Source organism: Chelonus insularis, unplaced genomic scaffold, assembly GCF_013357705.1.
Source record: "Chelonus insularis isolate UGA/USDA-ARS -01 unplaced genomic scaffold, ASM1335770v1 contig_399_pilon, whole genome shotgun sequence".
NCBI lineage: Eukaryota > Metazoa > Arthropoda > Insecta > Hymenoptera > Braconidae > Chelonus > Chelonus insularis.
The window spans coordinates 2004815-2024631 of record NW_023276554.1 but is presented as its reverse complement, the minus strand read 5'-3'; the positions used below and the strand labels follow the sequence as shown (position 1 = coordinate 2024631).

General features: G+C 33.2%; 4 protein-coding genes across 4 annotated transcripts; 2 read left to right on the top strand and 2 right to left on the bottom strand.

The window, feature by feature from the left end:
* Positions 1-1082: 1082 nt before the first annotated feature.
* LOC118068077 (ATP-dependent RNA helicase DDX54) lies at positions 1083-6263 on the bottom strand. The gene is made up of 11 exons (XM_035085239.1): positions 5717-6263; positions 5250-5626; positions 4856-5171; positions 4574-4784; positions 4251-4477; positions 3984-4175; positions 3572-3906; positions 3345-3483; positions 3113-3266; positions 1588-1774; positions 1083-1339 (listed from the first exon to the last, which is right to left on the bottom strand). The coding sequence occupies exons 1-10, from the start codon at positions 5903-5905 to the stop codon at positions 1602-1604; spliced, it is 2313 nt and encodes a 770-aa protein (XP_034941130.1). The 5' UTR covers positions 5906-6263; the 3' UTR covers positions 1083-1339; positions 1588-1601.
* LOC118068079 (eukaryotic initiation factor 4A-III) lies at positions 6236-8022 on the top strand. The gene is made up of 5 exons (XM_035085240.1): positions 6236-6439; positions 6554-6889; positions 6987-7209; positions 7285-7539; positions 7710-8022. The coding sequence occupies exons 1-5, from the start codon at positions 6295-6297 to the stop codon at positions 7960-7962; spliced, it is 1212 nt and encodes a 403-aa protein (XP_034941131.1). The 5' UTR covers positions 6236-6294; the 3' UTR covers positions 7963-8022.
* A 535-nt stretch (positions 8023-8557) lies between these two features.
* On the bottom strand, positions 8558-19497 carry LOC118068143 (dynein regulatory complex subunit 7-like). The gene is made up of 11 exons (XM_035085345.1): positions 19393-19497; positions 13858-14211; positions 13330-13750; positions 12982-13239; positions 12677-12833; positions 12533-12599; positions 12239-12445; positions 11936-12157; positions 11267-11503; positions 10969-11157; positions 8558-8582 (listed from the first exon to the last, which is right to left on the bottom strand). Exons 1-10 carry the CDS (start codon positions 19495-19497, stop codon positions 10978-10980), a joined length of 2208 nt encoding a protein of 735 aa, XP_034941236.1. The 3' UTR covers positions 8558-8582; positions 10969-10977.
* Bili (FERM domain-containing protein 8 Bili) lies at positions 8578-10997 on the top strand. The gene is made up of 6 exons (XM_035085458.1): positions 8578-9072; positions 9156-9608; positions 9708-10162; positions 10243-10401; positions 10494-10662; positions 10767-10997. The coding sequence occupies exons 1-6, from the start codon at positions 8964-8966 to the stop codon at positions 10805-10807; spliced, it is 1386 nt and encodes a 461-aa protein (XP_034941349.1). The 5' UTR covers positions 8578-8963; the 3' UTR covers positions 10808-10997.
* Positions 19498-19817: the final 320 nt, after the last annotated feature.

The window sequence follows — 19817 nt, the reverse complement described above, 5'->3', positions numbered from 1 at the left end:
AAATTAAAACATTAAGTCATCAACTCTACTATTTTCTCGTTAGCTAAAAGCTAAAAATGTTGAAATATCAAAGACTGAAATGAGTTGAAAGTATTTTTGGAGGAAATAATACCTTTTACAATGAAATAAAATTTAAGTACCTCGTAAAATATGAAAATTATCTTTTTTATTGAAAAAATAACTGTTAAATATCTTTATCAGCTTGATTAAAGTTTCTTTTCTATTATGATGTTCATTTTATGACATTTAATATGATCTTTATTCTTATTTAACTTAAAATAATTGCTATAATAAAAAATAAAAGAACAAATACTGCTATTAGAAATGGTCATAAGAATTAAAATTCCTGATATGATGTTGAAAAAATCAAGTATTTACGTCAGTGAATATTCGAGAAGATGCAAAAACACTTGATAAGGATGAAACGTGTTAGAATAATTTTCTATTAATTTTCTCTCTGTATATAACAAGGTTTAATTACCGTGAAAAAGTTGATTGTTTAAAATTATATGCTATTAAGTCGGTCAGATTCTAACGTTACCTCAATCATTTTCGGAGAATAATTGAATCGCACGTTTACGTCTTCAGAAACCTTATGAGTCTCAATAACACACGGCCTTTTAAAAGTATTACGTATTTAGTAAAAACAAAAAAAAAATAATAATCTAAAAACTATGCTTAATGAGACCAATTAGAAATGATATTATCATGATAGAGATTGTTAAAAGTGTAAATAGTTAGGTTTTTCTGTAAGTATGTTATCGCTGGTGAGTGATGGTGGGAAAAAAGGGGAGTTACGGAATATTTGATTAAGAATAATTACAGATGGAATACGTGAGTTGTTGGTTAAATCATTTAGAATTTGAAATAAACTACGAATCAAACCCTTCGCTGTTTAACATAATCGAGTAATTACTCTTCTTATGTATAAAAGCAATTGCGCAGCAAGATGCTTCTTTGATCAATCTAACTAGGCACTTGATAACATTTCTGTTGAGCTGTTGTAATAAATTACTCTTCATCATATTAAATACTAAAATTTATCTAAAGATTTTTTAATAATAAAAATGAACTCTGTGACAAATTGTTTTTAAAACTCTGATATTTGTAAATTATTTTACAAATATATATGTTCTCATAATTTAGTTATAAAATAATTAATTAATTAATCAACTTATAAAGTAAATAAAAAGAATATTTACGATACAGAAGACGTCTATCATTTCCTTATTTTATTTCTTTCTGTTTGTTTCTTCCGTTTTGTTGCTCGTTACTTCGTGTTGGATCTTCTTCAATTCTCATTTCTATTTTGATTTCCGCATCACGCACCCAGAGAGATCTAAATTTCAGGATAAGTTTTAATTAATGAATATTTATTGAGATTTATCGTCATAATTTCTTTAAAATTAATTGCAGTTTTATTCTGATTTTATAATACTTTAGAAACTTTTGTTGAAAAAAACTTACTTTAAGTAACAAGTAATAAATATAAAAGCATTTATCTAATTATTATTATTCTTGAAATAAAAAATAATAAAACATTCAAGTTCTTAATGAATACAAAAACGATACAAAAGCTTAACTCACGTCAATTCAAACATTTATCGTTTCCTGCTTCCTTTATGTCCTTTATCCTTCCTTCTATTATTTCGACCCCTCTTTTTTGCTTTTAATTTTCGCTGCTTCAGAATCTGCTCAGGTCTCTTTAACTCATCCTTCGCCTTTTCTTTTTCCTTCATTTTCTGATTATATCGCTGCCAACGACTCTTTGGCCCTGTATAGAACAAGAATAAAATAAAAATAGATTTAATCAATGTAATGATTTGTTGATTGATAATAGAATTAAAATTTTCGTCAAGTACCCGGAAATATTTACATTGGCGAAAGTTCAACGAATAGGTCTTCACTCTTTTCTATTTTAAGAGTCACGATGACTGAGTATATTTTCTTCTCAATTATACACTGTCACACGTGAACATTCAGCATCTTAAATATGCAAATTCTTCAAATGATTTACACCGAAATATTTTGTCAACATATTTGCCAAGGTTTTGTGTTTCAATTATCTAATAATTCAATTTAATTTCCGTATTTTCAAATAAAAAATTCCGATTTATTATATACTATCTCACGAACAACATCTCTCATTCTACCTGCCACAGACAAGGTCGAACTTTTCCGCAGAATGTTTTTAATGATCACTATCTAATCAATAGGACAAAAAAACATGAAAAAAGTATGACGATTAACAATGTTTGGACACGCTTCGTTAGATCATGAAAAAAAATATATAGAAAATATTTTAAAATTGATAACATATAAAAAATAAAATCCGAAAAATAATTGTTGACTCGTCACGCAAATATACAATAAAAAAAAAACCTACATGAATTTGATAACGAATTCTTAATTGATAAATTTTTACGAATAAATTACCATCAATAAAAAGGCTTTGATTTTTTAGATTCATAAAAATGACATAAAGATGATGAGAGCTGATGAACTAAATCAATGGGTACGTTATAGTCAGTTGGCTAAGGTCATTCTAGAATTGCATTAAGAGTCATACAAGATATTCGAGCACGTGTGCATCTAGCGATAAGAGAGTATGAACAAAAAATTAATCCAGCCTCAACGATAAAGCAGGCTTTATTGAAAGACACTTAATTGCGGGTTTAAGACCGTTAAGTTAACGAGTAACGGTCATGGCTGATTTTTCAATGTGAAATTCTAGTGGTGCTTTTACAAAGCCGGCTTATATTTTACGAAGTTGGAGCTTCCTGGTCGGTATAATTCTTACGACTTGGCAAAAGTCGTGATCAAATAAATTAGACCGATGGTAGATAGATCAATGACCCGTTTCCTGTATTTAACTCTCGCGAGATTGGACTTGAGTTGCATCAATTTGTAACAGAAGTACAACCAGAGTAAAAATATCCTTGACTCTTCCCCGCGCTCTCATTACGTGTATTACTCAATTAACAGAGCCGTCTGGTCTGCTACAATCACTTCCATCATTCAAATATCAACTGAATAACTCGGTGAAATAACGACTGCTGCGCAAATTCTTTAATATCAAAAGTTGACATACGTATCATCATCAATTACTTACAGCCATCTGACTTATCCTCATTTTCATTATCATCACTTTCATCATTATTGCTTTCCATCTTTGATTTTTCCTTCCATTGAGCATACCGGTTTGTTTTGTAGGATGCAGAGATCCATGTACCACTCTCTGTTCGAATTTTTCCAGCCTTAGAATTCTGTTATAAAATAACGTTGTATTAATATTCAATATTATTATGTCTAGTCAGTTATAAAAATTCATGAGTATCACGTACATTGTCTACAGTTATCATTTTTTTCTTCTTTCTATCCCATTTTTTTATTTGTGTTTGCAGTCTCCTTGAATCTTCATTATCCACATCCAAGTCCATTTGCACTCGTTCTGCATCGGTCATAAAATTATTTACAGCAAGTCTAAGTAAATAATTTACATTAAATTAATACATAAAAATCGTATTCATAATTAAAGCAACTATAAAGATTGCGAAAGAATTTTTTTTACCCTTCTTCTGTATGTTTATCAGGCGCAGCATAAGGAATATAAAATTCCTCGTCTTTTACACTAGCCTTCTTCTTTTTTTTCGTAGGCTTATATAAATCATCCAACTTTCTCTTTTTTGGAGTAATTATTTCATTGAATGCAGCATTTATTTCATCAGTACTACTTTTAGCTAATTTTAATTTCTTCTCAGCAGCATTGGTAACTTTTTCAGAAGTCTCTTGTCTTTCAGCGACTTTTTGTTTAAAATTCATAATAACATCTTTGTGGAATGCTCGCTTGGCTTTCATTACTTTATAATCAGTTGATGAAGGTTTCTTGCATATTTCAAAGACAGTCTGCAATCACGAATAAAATAGTTAAGTATTGAACGACTCTGTCATCGATTTATCTTCAGAAAAAATTTATGACTTACTCCAGGAGGTCTGTAATTTTTCATCTGTGATAAAATACTAGCTGTTTTTGGAGCCATATCTGAATATTCGGGAATGACACCAGCATTCTTAATATCTAATTCTTTAGCTCTTCTGACACTATCTGTAGATGCGCCTGGCCTTGATCTCAAATATTGTTGATACGCATTTTTACATACATTTTTCATATTTTGCTAAAAAATTAAAAATATAAAAACGTTACTTATTTATTCACATAGATTTAGTTACTTAAAATATTATCAATTTACCAAATCTGTGTGAGTATCATGCCAAATAATTAGTTCTGAGAGTTCCTGTTCTATCATAGATTGAGGAAAACTACCAATTGCTCCCTCAATCATTTTTTTAGATCCTGTGGGTGGAATAATTGTAAGTGGGAGGCCTAGAAATAGATGCAGATCCAAGAGATATGGGTACTCATCGTTGGATACTATACTGTAGGCGGTTCCAGTTCGTCCAGCACGAGCACAACGTCCTGAATGATTTTTTAATGTTCAATTATTTTATGCAGAAAGCTTAGATTCGTTTAGATATAAAAATTAATTCAGTAGTTAATCAAAAATTTACTAACCAACTCGATGAACAAAGAGTTTACTTTTGGCGGGGAAATTAAAATTTATCACATTATCTAAATGAGGAATATCAATTCCTCTAGCAGCTACATCTGTTACTATCAATACTTTGACTTTATTCGACTGAAATTTCGCTGCATTTATTTTACGTGCAGTTGCATCTAAATTCGAATAAATGAAAGTATTGCTTATATTAGCATGATCTAGAATCTAAAGATGAAAATTGATTAATTAATTCATTCCTTCATTTTTAATTATTTGATAACCAAATTAATCATTACCATATGAAGATATTCAACATGATGCATGGTACCAGCAAAAACAACTGTTTGTGAATCCTCTTTAATGACATATTTCAATAAACACAGAAGAACTGCTACCTTTTCTTCTAATCTACAAGAAATAAATGATAATTTCAGCTCATCTGGAAGTTTACTTTCTACGTCCAGACGTATCAAAATTGGATCACTAAGTCCTGCTTTAGCAAATTCCACTAAAACTTTTGGTAAAGTGGCAGAAAATAAGAGTGTTTGCCTGTTCTCTGGAAGTCGATTTGTTATTTCATGAACTTGTCCTCCCCAACCCATTTCGAAAAGCCTATCAATGAAATAAATAAGTAATCATTTATTTTATAACATTAGAAAAAATATGTACTGCATATGATAAATAACGTACCTATCAGCTTCATCGAAAACAATATACTCTATACTATCTAGGCTAAGATCCATTTCCACACAAATGTGAAGAAACCGTCCAGGAGTAGCTACAATAATATCTGGATTTCCATGAATTGCTCCAAATTGTTCATCCATGCTATCACCTCCTAGTACCACAGAAGCTTTAAGATCAGTAAATTTAGCAAGTTCCTTAATGAACTTCATTGTCTGAAGAGCTAATTCTCGAGTTGGCGATAAAATTAATGCTCTAGCCCCCGTCTTTGCTTGTCTTGTTTTTAATCTTTCAAACATTGGAATTAAAAAGCAGGCAGTTTTACCACTGCCAGTTCTAGCCATAGCAACAACATCTCGGCCTTCTAAAGCTAAAGGAATTGTCTGAAATAAAATTAATCATTTGACATAACAAGAACAATAAGATTTAGAAGAAGTATTTGACTAATTAGTATGTTTTAAAAAATTAATTACTTTTCTTTGAATAGGTGTAGGAATTTTATAACCCCTTTTCAAGATGCCTTTTAGTACAGGATAACTCAACCCCATTCCTTGAAATCCTCCTGATTTCTTTGATATCTTTTTTTTGTGACATATTTCGTTATCTTCATCATCGTCAACTTCTTCTGGATTGGCAAATCCAACTATCTCCGAATTTTTCATTTTCACTTTTTTATTTCGGATACTTTTGTTTGGTTAGGAAATAACACGTGTTGACATCAACAAATATTGTCTTCTTTTAAAAAAAAAAATTACATTTGCACTAAAATCACGTCAATAGAATTCCTCTCACTACGCCATTTTGTCTACTTCCACGTCAATGTCCTTTAGAATGTTTGCATGGTAACAAACTGTCATACCGTCTGTAGGTATAGGATCAACATTTGTTTTAGTTCAACCAGATCCATTTTATCCAGATGGCGACACTTACGGTTATACATGCGATTTTCCTATACCTTCCTATAGAAAATCATACAGCATTTATGTCCGGTACTGTACTCAGTTAGCTCCTGACGCTCTTCAGAAAAACAACTCAATCAGAATCGTTTAAAATGGCGGAAGGAAAGTCACGCCGTGTCGCCCAAACAGAAGATTTATCAAACGTTGAATTTGAAACAAGCGAAGATGTCGAAGTTATCTCCACATTTGATAATATGGGACTTCGTGATGAACTTCTTCGAGGAATCTACGCTTACGGTGAGTTACAATATCAATACTTTGTTAAACGAATCATCCTAACCTCAAAGCGTTTGATGGTTGTTTTTTCTCACAATAATTTTGTTTCATAAATAATCATATTTTTACCCATAGGTTTTGAAAAACCTTCTGCTATTCAGCAACGTTCAATTAAACCTATTATGAGGGGAAGAGATGTAATAGCACAAGCACAATCAGGTACTGGAAAAACCGCTACATTCTCCATATCAATTCTACAATCCCTAGACACGCAAGTACGTGAAACACAGGTATTAGTTTTGTCACCAACTCGTGAATTGGCTGTCCAAATTCAAAAAGTTATCCTGGCTTTGGGAGATTTTATGAATGTACAATGTCATGCTTGTATTGGTGGTACCAATCTTGGAGAAGATATTCGAAAGCTTGATTATGGTCAACATGTTGTTTCTGGAACGCCTGGCAGAGTTTTTGGTATGTTTCCATTTGCATTTGTTCATCTGAACTAAGTTAGTCAATGAATCATTTTATTCGTTCTAATTATAATTTTTAATCCTATTTATATTTTCAGATATGATTAAAAGAAGAGTTTTAAGAACACGAGCAATCAAAATGCTAGTACTGGACGAATCTGATGAAATGTTAAACAAAGGTTTTAAAGAACAGATCTATGATGTCTATCGATATCTACCCCCAGCGACTCAAGTGGTTTTAGTATCAGCTACATTACCACATGAAATTCTTGAAATGACGAGCAAATTTATGACTGATCCAATTCGTATCTTAGTTAAACGGTGAATATTTTATTGTAAAAAATGTATAAAGGTATCAATTAAGCACTTACTTAATTTTATTCATTTTATTTCTAGTGATGAATTGACTCTGGAAGGCATCAAGCAATTCTTCGTGGCGGTAGAACGTGAGGAATGGAAATTTGACACACTTTGTGATTTGTATGATACACTCACCATCACTCAAGCTGTTATTTTCTGTAACACAAAACGCAAGGTTGATTGGCTTACGGAGAAAATGCGTGAGGCTAATTTCACAGTATGTTCAATGCATGGAGATATGCCGCAAAAAGAACGTGATAATATCATGAAAGAATTCCGATCAGGACAAAGGTAAATTTTCAACCAAATTTTCTCTTTATTTTTACCAAAGCAAAAAGCATTTAAATCAATCTTATACTTTATAATTGGAAATTTATCGGATCCTTAGCTTTTTTTATTTTTCATATTAATTGTTAAAGTTTTATTGAATGAAATTAAAAAGAGGTATTATTTTTTTTCAGCCGAGTTCTAATTACAACAGATGTTTGGGCAAGAGGTATTGACGTGCAACAAGTTTCATTAGTCATCAACTACGATTTACCCAATAACCGTGAGCTGTACATTCATCGAATAGGCAGATCTGGTCGATTTGGTCGTAAAGGTGTTTCAATTAATTTCGTAAAGACCGACGACATCAGGATTTTAAGAGACATTGAACAATACTATTCAACACAAATCGATGAAATGCCTATGAACGTTGCTGATTTGATCTAAATGTACAAAAAATTTCAATTATTTATTTACACATTTAATTAAATGTTACTCTTATAAATATTATTATAAGTATCCACTATTCATTAATTTCATTCTATTTCAAGTGCACTCGAAAGAAAGTAAGAGGTAAATTATCAGGATTACAATATTAACTTATTCAGTATATTTACATCATTAATGGAGTAAGATTCGATTATCTTACCTTATCTTATAAAATGAATTCGTTTATTTAAACTTGCTTCGTTAAAAATAAAATCAATGGGAATTAATTTTTCAGTTTAGTATACTTAATGAGTTTTTAAATAAAATAAAAGTTTTAAATAATTAATTTTTATATAAATTTTCTAATAGTTAGAAAAATATCTTACGTTAAGTATTGTAAAGATTCCATGTAAGAAGACTTAGAAATAAAATGTTTAAGACTAATTAATGCTTGTAAAAAAAAACTTCATTTTCTTGCCCTTTTAATGTTTGAATTAATTACAACTTAGGTATAAATGTTCCAGCGGTAGTAAATACAGCTTGCGCAAGCGTTTTAGTACATTGTTAATCTGCTCGGTCAGTATCACAGCCATGAGTTGAAGAAATCAATATCCACAGTTTCAAGAACTCGAATGGTACTGCTTTAAGAAAATGCTTACTTACATTTGCTGTCATTAAACCCAACTTATTACTCTACTCTTATAAAATGTTTTTTTAAAACTTCACCCAAGTGTACTAATTATCAAATACTATTAAAAATAGCTCAATGTGTGAGGTTTTATTGATAAAATGTCTATCAGAAGTTAAAAATATTAAATTCGATGTAAATGTTTATCACAATGAAGAAGAGAAAAGCATGTGGTGTAAACAAAACAATTTGTATCATAAAAAAATGGGGTGAATAAAATGTATTCATTGTAAATTATAATATTTAGAATCAGATACTTGATTAAGAAGAAAATTTTGTAAAAAAGTTATTTTACTAATAAAGTGTGGAAACGTGATTATATTTCATTTGTATGTCACGAATCATGGATCAACAAGAAGACTGTACGATGAGAAGGCAGCAACAGCAGCCTGTTCGTCGTTTTCAAAACGCATATAAAAAAGAAAATTACGTTTTACCCCGTAAGTATTAAATGAAACCAATGAACAAATTAGTATTAATAAATCAAAAATTAGAAATGAATGAATTAAAATAAATATTATAGATCTCCAAGCATCTAAAGTAGACAATATTAATCAACATCCGAGTGTTCCTCAAAAAAAAATACGGATAGCTGTGTACTTAATGTCTGGAGTACTTCTGACAATGGAAGTAGAACGAAACGTGTCTGCACAACATATTTTATCAATCGTACAATCAGAAGCAGAATTGGGATTGTCACGAACACCTCCAGTTAATGGTCAGGCTGTCTTTGCCATGTGGATGTGCTCATCACAATTGGAGATACAGCTGAGGCCGAATCACAAACCTATTGAACTTGCTGCTAAGTGGAATAAGTTATTAAATAAATACGGGTCAAAAGAAGGGCAGAGTGATGACGAACCTCTGCTTTACTTTAGAAGAAATGTTTTCTTATCACGCAAAGATGAAGAAATGATTAAAGAACCAAAAGTATTAGAGTTATTATATGCGGAGGCGAGACATAATGTGCTTGAAGGTAATTTCGAAACAAAAATATCCCCTAATGAATATAATTATTTAATGATTGAAAAAAAAAAGAAAAATAATACATGAAAAAATATTATTTATTTTTCAGGAAGGTATCCCTGTGAAGGACAAGCTAGATATGCTAGTTTAGGAGCACTTCAAGCACGAATAGAACTTGGGCCCTACAATGCACAAACTCATACATTAGCATACTTTAGAAAACATCGAGCAAGATTTTTACCTCATCATTACACATCACCAAGTCTTCTTCTAGGCTTGGGGTTTGGTTTGGGTCTCGTGGGTGGTAAAGGTGCGCCTGAAGCTCGGCTTCTCGAGCAATATAAACGAATACCAAACCATTCAGGAACAAATCCAAACTCTAGAAAGTTAGTAAGAAAATATCTCGAATTTTGTTGGGGTTTACCTTGTTATGGAGCGGCATTTTTTCATGGTCAAATAGAACGACCTGTTCGAGGATTAGCGTCGTGGATCACCAACCGAGATCAAGCAATTCTTATTGCTATAAATACGACGGGAGTTTATATTGTTGATGATACTCAATGTGTAAGTGAAATAAGAAGAAACTGTATTTTTCTTTTTTATCATATTCTTTATACAGTGAATTATTTTATTTGTTTATCTAGAGTTTATTGTTGGGGTTGAAATACTCAGAGTTAAGTTGGGAAATGGCTAAACCTTCAGATGAAAGTAACTCCGATTGTTTGCCATGTCTTTTTCTTCAATTTCCCGTTCGAGAAAATGGTGCACGTGTTTATAAAATACTACAAGTATTTTCTCGACAAGTAAATATTGAAATATTATTCATTCAGATTAAGTTGAAACTTAATTTTGATTATTAAAATTGAATGGTTACTAATTTAAAAATTTTCTTTAGGCAATAATGATGGATACATTGATTTCGGTATTTGCTGAAGAAAGCCGCCACACTGAAGACAATGTAGATGCAACAAATCAGAATCGAACAGAAGGCTCTGTGATAATGAATACCTGTAGTTTTACAAATAAACTCAGTAAATTTACACTGGCAACTTTTGACGACCAAGGTACAGAAAAGAATTCATTTGCATATCACATAATCATAAAGAATTTTTTACGATCCTAAGACCTATGAAAGCAGTGAAATAAAATAATTGAATTAATTTTACAGGTCGTTGTATCGGACAAATGGGTTCGTGGTCTTTTCAATGATATTACACCCTATTCTCTTGTGCACAAGTGTTCATGACCAAATTTAAATATAGAATAATCGTGATATTAATAAAAAAGACTTTCCGCGAGAATGTATTTTCATCGAAATAAAAAAATGACTATAAAAATCAGTGCTATAAATTTTCAACAGACAAACTTACTCTTATTACTTATTCAGCAAGAGAATCCAATCGCCAGTGTTCCTTCAGTTTCTTAACCATTGATTGATAACGTACTGATGCCAGAGCACAGTGACGTTTCAATCTAACGTCCAGTGTCTGCATTTCAGAGTTGACATTATTCGTCTCCTCAATGAGTTTCTCTTCCTCTTCCTTTGATAAATCGTCTACCTGTAAATTTAAAGAAAAAAAAATAAATATTAATACATATTTTTATAGGATTATTGGAATTTTTATTAATTAATTGTTAAAAAAAAAAAAATTGATTAGTGTCAATAACCTGTTCTAATTGATTTTGTAATTGTTCAAATTTACGACGACTTGCTTGCAGTTGACACCATATCTTATTGGCACGATTGACCAACATCTGCTTCAAGTCGTCAAGACATTCTTGGGATATTTCAAGAGCTTCACTTTTTGTTAACTTATCAGGATTTCCGCGTCGTGCTATATACGGAGCCAAATAGTCCACTTCTTCTTCAACTTGACGAAGACTTTGGGCATGCAGTGCTTCTTCCTAAATTATTCATTGTTAATTATAAACATTATAACTAAAATATTTTTTAAATGTGTTCAATAATTTGTTTATTGCACATAATTACTGTGTACCGTAATAAGAAAATTAATCATTGTAATTATACACCATCAATAAATGATTTTTTTATTAATTATGCACATTTATTATATAATTTACTGCTAAACTCCATTTTAAAACAATCAATATTGAAAATAGTAAACTAAATTAATGATAGTCAAGCAAAAAACAAATTATTCTCTTTTATTATTGAACGATATTGAATACTTTATTACCAAAAGGTTAAATTTAGTAATTGTGAAATTAATATTCAAATTAAAACTAGTAACAATTATACAATCAGTTAAGGAATTTAATTGCTATTAGCTCTTTGTATTAGTTTGTCCTAATTATTCAATATTTAATGATAATTACCTTTGCTATCATTTCTGCCTTCGCTTCTTCATTTCTATTTTTATCAAATATTGATACAGATAATTTTGGAATTCCATACTCGCTTTTTCTGAGTTTTAAAAATTCATTAACCATTCTTTCAGCATCTTGAACATAAACTAATGACTGTTGCTCATCTTTCAATTGACGTTCCAGCAAATTATACAAATCCAATGGCTTCTCTTCAACAGCTTCAGGATTTGGCTAAATATTTAACGATTCCAAGTCATTATAAATTGTTGGATAATTAAATAATAAATGAGAAATGTTATAATTATTATTTACGTTGTATCCATAAGTCATGTCAGGATCAAATACCAGTTCATCACCTCTATCAGTTGGTTTGATGAAGGTCCTAGTAGCTCTAGTTATATTATAATCCTTATAATGGTACATCAGTTCAATTTTATTGTCTTTAATGCAAAACTCTCTGATTGCAATATCTTTTTCAACGGGAATGTTTTTATTCCGATTAAATTTTTCAATGATTTTCTGATTAAAAAAAAAGAATGTTTCATTCGTTAAATTTTCTGAATATAGCGGTAGTAATATATTCACATGCTTGGATATTTTAATTACCGAAACGTCACGATAATGTATGCCTTGACGAGATTTTGATTTTTTTTCTGATGAAAACTCGACATATCTTGAATAATGTATGTTGAAAAAATTATTTTCATGATTATAATCAAGACAATATAGAAGTCTAAAAGATACAAATACCGATAATAAAGAAGATCCTTTCGACCAACGTAGTATTGTATGAGATACGACGGGTGTATTTCGATTTTCGATAATCCATCGCCCCGCACGACATCATAAAACTCGAGAGTTCTTTTTTCTTCTAGTGTATCATTATCCGTTGACATATATTGATGCTCTAAATAAATAAACGGTTTCAATATTACATTACATATAACATTAAAATATAAGTAAATTTCATTATAATTGGAATTAATAATACATATTATTAAATAATTGAATGTATTTCTTGTGATCAAATAAAAATAATTAGCATTCAAACTCACCCTTTACTGCATCAGGTCTTCCTCGATTGTACCTATCAACTACAAGTCCCGTATCCAAATAATGAGTTGATTCTTTGAGCTTATCTCCTCGATTGATATATTTTTCATACACCCTAGTAGGAAATTGCCATTTATAATCATCATAAATTGTAATCTTTTCGATCAAACCATCCATTTGTATATAGGGAGCACACAACTCCACCTTAACTTTCTTGAAATACATAATCTTCCTACCATTCGGAAATCGACGTTCGTAATCTGTAACAGCAATCAGAAATAAATCAGTTTCATTAAATTCCTTTCACCGAACGATTCAATCGTTGTTAATCATAAACATCGATTAATTACCTAAAGTGTGAATGTCAATTTGTTCAACATAGGACATTGGCATATCTAAATGTTTGTCTTGCTGTATGTTCAAATCTTCATCAGCTTTGGTCTCTTCAACACTGTGCATAGTATGAGGTTCACCTGGAAGCAAGTGTTCCCAATGGCGGTTATCGGTGAGGTCCCAGTTAATGTTAATGCAAGCCTCAGTACACATTTGCATATTGACCCAGTAATTGCGATCGTTCCAAATGCTCTCTACTCCATGATACAAAAGATTGGTTTGATGATTGTTGACTGAGTAGCATTGCCCAGATGAGGGTTCGATAAAAAAAGGCTCGAGGACTTCCTGACGGCGAGCACCACCTGCTTCAGGCAGCACGACAACCCACGCGTGTACTCGATAGCCCCAGTATTCGTCTGGAGGAAGGCGTTCCTGTTCCTACCCAACCATATAATTAATCTTTAATGACATGGCGATTAAGAATTTCGCAACAATGAATATGCAAGAGTCATGTAGGTGAATTGATAAGTAAAAGTATAATTTACAAGAATTAATTTCCGACGTTTCTCTTCTTGCTGCTGCTCTTCTTCCTGCTGTCTTTGTACTTCCTCCTCCTCTATTTCCATCAGCAATTTACTTCGGAATTCAGGTGGTGGTTTTAGTTGGTACTTGGACACCTTTGGAGTTTCAGATACTGTTGATAATTCCTCAGATTTTGGCATGTAAGGACAAGGATTCATGGACATGTCATACATCGTTTGCTCCCTAGACGCGTAACCGCTAACTACGAATGCATTGTAACCTTGGCCTAGCAGAAGACTCACTAAAAAAGTAGCAAACTCAAAGCTATTCCCTCTTTGACTGTTCAGCATCCATGTAGGTGAACGAATGACATCTGGCTGAAATTGGATAAGAAACATTACTATTACTATTATCATTTATCATGTTTACAAAAATATCTCAAATTGTAAATAATATAAATAATCAATAATACCAATAAATATTACTACCACTGATTATTGAAAAAAAAACAATCCTGCTAAATCTTCATTTATCGATAAGAACGAAAAGTTCGTTGTATGATTCCAACCAAAGTAAGAAATATTTTTTAATGTTCCAAATAAAAAACAAATATTTACAACATTGTAAGTGATTGTTAACATTAATAATTATCATTACAGTTAAAATTGCTGCTGGAAATTTTTGATTAACTTTAAAAGCCATTTAATTACTTAAATAGTTGGTATGAAGGGATTGATCTTTTGTTGGAAAAACTTGCGTATTTACAAATTGCAGAATGTATAATTAAAGAGAAATGGATAATTGGGATAATGTTGAATGTACCTTCGCAATTACACGATCTCTATAATTATTAGTTTTCTATTGTTGGTTACACGTACAAATTTACAAGTAAATTTCTCTTTTACCAACACAGTTATCTACTTGAGATAATACAGAGGGAGAGAAGAAAAAATATCTACGTGGGTTTCATAATCATTTCTCTCGTATCTGAATGAGATACAGAACATAATAACAATAATAAACCGTAAATATAGCCATAGCGGTAGTAAATACTCGTGGTAGAAACTTATATTTGCGAATACAAGCCACATGCCACGTGTAGTTGAGAGAGTAGGCAAAATCTTGACCTACGTCTCTTCTCATCTTCTAACAGAAAATTTATTAATGATCTTCATCTTCTTCTTTCTTTCAACGACTAATAATACTCCAACCAATACACATCAGATATGACTACTTTCTTAAAGCTCCTTATGTAATTCGCTAATTGCTGAATATTCTTCTACGAAGAAGAAATAAATTTATGACTATAACACGTGAAAATTACACTGACATTTCCTTTTCTAAGAATTTTTCTTTTTCTCCGCCTCCTACAACTCAAGCATCTATTCTCTATTTTACCTATTTCCTTTCTCCTGAGTAAGAAAAGGACGCGCTTCGCAATTTTCCGTAACGCGACCAGGCAGAGAGAAGATGACGTCGAAGTGGCATAGAGGTTCCACCCTCGGTAGAATCTTGGAACAAGCGCAGTTTTTTTTTCTTACGAAAACACGTAGTCAGGATAGGACAAAGTGAAGGAGGGAGTAAGAGAAGATGGCCAGTGGGTGGTGTAGTGTTGCTTTCCCCCCTCGGGCCCTATTCTCAGCGTCGTTCTATCTCTCACTCTACTGCTGCTTGTTCGCCTCTCACGTTGCCCATCCCCGCACCGCCGTCACCCTCATTCCGTGCGACCCCTTCGACCGTCACCCACGTGGGACACAAGGCGAGGGTGTGAGGGAGCAGACAACGCGGAGATACCGCCGCCGCGGCAGCTGCGCTCAGTGGTTCTCAACCATATACTTCATTACATTTGCGTCTCAAAAATAATCTTCATCTTCTCTCTACTCCACCTACCTCGGCTCTACTCTTTCAGCACTAATTCATCAAGTTAACACACCACGACCACCGCCATGTATAACCTTTTTACATACCATTTTCTCTCTCTCCAATATTCCGATACATAAAAAGAACTCAACGTTCAAGCAGTAAAATCGTTATCGATATCACGCGGTGCAAAAATGCGTAGTTGCCGGATCCACTGTCCTTGTCTCGCTTATATTCTCTCTGTCTTTGCTTTCGCTCGAGCGCACGTTTGCTGTGAATTTCATTCGACGAAGCGTGCGTTCGCCTTTGCGAGATAACGTTGGTCGTGCGCGGCAAGCAAAAACACGCGAATCATCGCCTCAGGACTCGCGTTTCGCCACGGATAAAAGTATCTGGTTTGGAGTCAAGGGCGATCGTCGTGGTTCCTCTCTCTCATTCTGTCTCTCTCTCTCTCTCTATCTCTATATAACACCTATAAGCGTTGAGGAGTCTCGAAACATCTCCGAATATGCGAACCGCTATTTGGCGTCCAACGTGCACGGTATTACCGGGATACTAGATAGTCTCTCTGGCTATGTACATTGGGGATACGGCACATAGGTGTTTCTCGCGGGCGTACATAAGCTGTCGGACCCACATAAGTGGCAGTCGCGCCCGTGTTCGCGATCACGAACACAGAGAAGGAGGTGGAGATGTTGCCATAGAGCTGTGGAATAGATATATACATCCACACACACCTACATACATATATATATAACTGTCTATATATAGGGACATGTATGTGTTGGAGATATCTCATCTTGCCTCTCTCGCGACTCTGGCTGCCACGTACATGGACATCAGAGGAATACGATTAAACCTATATGCCATCACGACATTTGTCTAATCATGCGTTTCTTTTATCCTCTTACGACCCTACGCGTTCGTTACGTATATATTTACACACGATCTGTGTAATGTGTGCTCGTGTATGTATATAGCATTTGGAAAATGCTGAGTGTAAAACCCTAGGCTTCATTTAACGGACGATTTGCCACTTTATTTTTGATTGCTCGACCGCGAGATCTTTTTCTGTACTATAGCCAGAGAGACTCTCGCTTGTTATTTATTCTATGATGATATTATAGCACTGTGTATAACCTCCTCGTGGACATGACTATGTTTGTAACTGGAGTAAAGAAAAAAAAAATAACAAGAGAAACAATTTATTAGACTTTTCTAGGATTTCTTTCGAGTTGGTAGCGAGTTCGAGTAAACGGTTTTTAAATATTCAATATCAATAGAGAGATATAGTTTTCCGGGTATTGATTTATACTGATTCTTCGTGGGCATGTTTGTATTTAGACAACAAGCAATGTTTGGATGTTGTTTGTAGAACAGTCTTTTAGATGCTGAAAGAGTGCCATTATAGGGTTTTTTTTTGTTTTGGAAATAATGTGTGTATAAATGATTCACTAGGTTAGATAAAAAAATGGGTTTTGAGCTGTTTTTTTTTGTGTGTGTGTGTGTTTAAAATGCTTTAGTTTACTCATGCATTCATGCGTTTAAACCTCATTTTCGTGGATAATTAGGTTATGGCGATGCTCTTATCAAACTTTGTATTCATAGCATTTGTGAGCATGTAAACAAATTGAAAGAATTTTCGGAGTTTTTCGGGCGAAAAACAAAAAATTGAGTTTTTAAAAAATGATAAAATATCAATTTATTTATTGATTACGACTATTTAAGTAAAGTTAAAAAAGATTTTTTAAATAAATTTAATTGTTTACAAAATTAAAAACATTCTAAAAGATTATTAATACATTAATAAAATATAATTAAGATGAAATAAAATTGAATAAATAATAATAAACAATAAAATGTCAATAATTGTGGGAATCTTAATTTTTAAATAATTATTATAAATATTAAAAAATATTTAATATTATTTAATATTTATTAGTATAGATATTATTAATTGCAAAATGTAAATTAAAAATGAGTCGAATATTATTGAATCAATATTATTTAATAATTAATGATTTTTGTTGAAAATTATATCACTAATTAACATAGAGTGCACTAGTTTTTAACACTATCTAATTTTTATTATTTAAATAAAGAAAAGAAAAATTTGTCTGACATTTATTTCCATTCATAATACACCTTGAAAAAAATTATTAAAAAAGTTAGATCATAAATCTCCGGATTATGAGTGATCTCAGAGTTCATTAAAAACGAATAAAAGTAAATTTAATAAATTCATAAAAATCTATAAAGAGAAAATAGTCGAAATACATGAACAAAATGTTCAAAGTTGAATACAATAGAATTAAAAATGAGTTACTCATGATAATTGATTGTTGATGATAAATAATAAATATTAGATCAAAATTCATTGATTGATTATTGATTATGCAGATTAATATCTATTATTAAATAGATAAAATTTTCTACTCGGAATTTTTGGGATGATGAAGTATTTCCGGAGTTGAATATATCATCAATAATTATGTAGAAGCGCACACGGGTGTTTGAAAAAAAAAAAGAGTATCAAAAAGCAGTTTTGCTGCTGCTGCTGCTGCTGCTACGAATGAAGTAGATGTAGAGAAAGTACGAAGATGGTAGTATTGGCGTGAACTCGAGTCCGAATGACGTAAGTGCTTGTGTACCGCGAAAGAGTTTGCTTCTCTTACGTACCATGAGCACGCTCACGGAAACGTCAGAGCCGGTTTTCAATGAGAGATTCCCAAGCTTTCAGAAGATAGTGGATGAGGAAGAATAAGCGAAAGGGAATGGATAAGAGATGAAATAAAACAAAAGCCAACATCAAATGATAATAATAAAAACTTTTCAAGGCTTGTATACAAATAATAATATGAAATATTAACTAGGTTAAAAGAGTTATAAAAATAATAATAATAATCTTGCTAACCCATTAAACTTTGTACCACATAGCAAATAAGAATTCCTCAGCATGGAAGAAAAAATAGCAAACAAGTCGGAAATGAGTGAGAGTGCCGGAAATCTTGGAATAGCATCGAGCAAGAAGAAATGCAAGAGTCTCAATATAGGAGGAAATATCAGTGTATAAGAAAAAAGGGGTGGATAAAAGTAGAGGGAAAAAGCAGCTGGGGTAGAAAGTGATGGTGGACGTGGAGTTTATGAGGGTGCTTTTCGGACGAGAGTGCATCGTGTTGGACGCAAGAGCGTGTACATAGGGTTGGATGCAGTGCAAAAGGGAAGATGAAGAGGTGGGTGGGGTGAGCCGATGTTTGCGGGGCGACGACTACGACGAGTAGGATGAAGGGTGAGAGGGAAGCGTTACGGTTAGATTGAGGGTGGCTTAGAGGGTGGGAGTGGTTCTCTCTCGCTGATTACGTCGCGGAATAGTCGGAGGATGCCGGGACGTGAAAGCCGAGGTCGGTCGTCCTGTGTATGTCTCTGTCGCTCCTTTAGCCATATAGACGAGAGAGTGAATATATCCGCAATGTCCTAGCAAACCTGGATATGTCTTGCCCTCTCGTTCCCGCAGATGCCTGGGGGTCTAGAGAGATGCCTTTGGCCTCGCGAACGTCCCTAGAACACGACGATGCCACTGAGGACGACGACGACAGAGAGAGACTTGGAGGATATACAGATAGGAGGGTGAGACACACGAGAGAATAGGGTAGGACAGCATCGGATATAGGATGGCAGTGAGTGTCTCACTCACTCACTCTCTTGCACTCTGACCTTCTCCCTTGCGCCATGTCCATCCGGCGTTTCGTGCCTGCGTCCTCGTTTGCTTCAATTCTCTGTCTCTTTTCCTTTTCACTTGGCATCCTGCTCGCTCTCTCTTGCCAACACCCACCAACCTAACCGAGGGATGGAGGTTAGTTAGGGGTGGTATATTGACGGCTGGCGTCGCGAGGACGTCTATACTTAGTGCCAGAGAACCGACGCGTTTCCAAAGGCATTGGCTATCCTCTCCCTTCGTTCGTCCTCAAACCACCAAGTCCTCTGTCTGTCTTTGTCCCGAGTTTCTCTCTACTCATGCCACGACATTCTGGTCCTCTGCCACCGAGGGTAGTTGCCGAGTATATATGTACACGTGGTGCTGCTTTATATATGTAAACGCTAGGTATACGTACATAACCCAACA

What these genes read in the sequence shown, in the direction of transcription:
- Bili (XM_035085458.1), top strand. Translation starts at nt 8,964, where the DNA reads ATGTCACGAATCATGGATCAACAAGAAGACTGTACGATGAGAAGGCAG. An exon ending in AGAAAATTACGTTTTACCCC is followed by an intron (nt 9,073 to 9,155) that starts GTAAGTATTAAA and finishes TAAATATTATAG; the next exon opens with ATCTCCAAGCATCTAAAGTA. An exon ending in TTGTTGATGATACTCAATGT is followed by an intron (nt 10,163 to 10,242) that starts GTAAGTGAAATA and finishes TTGTTTATCTAG; the next exon opens with AGTTTATTGTTGGGGTTGAA.
- LOC118068077 (XM_035085239.1), bottom strand. Translation starts at nt 5,905, where the DNA reads ATGAAAAATTCGGAGATAGTTGGATTTGCCAATCCAGAAGAAGTTGAC. An exon ending in CTACACCTATTCAAAGAAAA is followed by an intron (nt 5,627 to 5,716) that starts GTAATTAATTTT and finishes ATTTTATTTCAG; the next exon opens with ACAATTCCTTTAGCTTTAGA. An exon ending in ACTCTTTGTTCATCGAGTTG is followed by an intron (nt 4,478 to 4,573) that starts GTTAGTAAATTT and finishes AAAATCATTCAG; the next exon opens with GACGTTGTGCTCGTGCTGGA.
- LOC118068143 (XM_035085345.1), bottom strand. Translation starts at nt 19,497, where the DNA reads ATGCCAAGTGAAAAGGAAAAGAGACAGAGAATTGAAGCAAACGAGGAC. An exon ending in GAAGGTCAGAGTGCAAGAGA is followed by an intron (nt 14,212 to 19,392) that starts GTGAGTGAGTGA and finishes ATCCAATTTCAG; the next exon opens with CCAGATGTCATTCGTTCACC. An exon ending in AACGTCGGAAATTAATTCTT is followed by an intron (nt 13,751 to 13,857) that starts GTAAATTATACT and finishes ATGGTTGGGTAG; the next exon opens with GAACAGGAACGCCTTCCTCC.
- LOC118068079 (XM_035085240.1), top strand. Translation starts at nt 6,295, where the DNA reads ATGGCGGAAGGAAAGTCACGCCGTGTCGCCCAAACAGAAGATTTATCA. An exon ending in AACGCCTGGCAGAGTTTTTG is followed by an intron (nt 6,890 to 6,986) that starts GTATGTTTCCAT and finishes TTATATTTTCAG; the next exon opens with ATATGATTAAAAGAAGAGTT. An exon ending in GAATTCCGATCAGGACAAAG is followed by an intron (nt 7,540 to 7,709) that starts GTAAATTTTCAA and finishes ATTTTTTTTCAG; the next exon opens with CCGAGTTCTAATTACAACAG.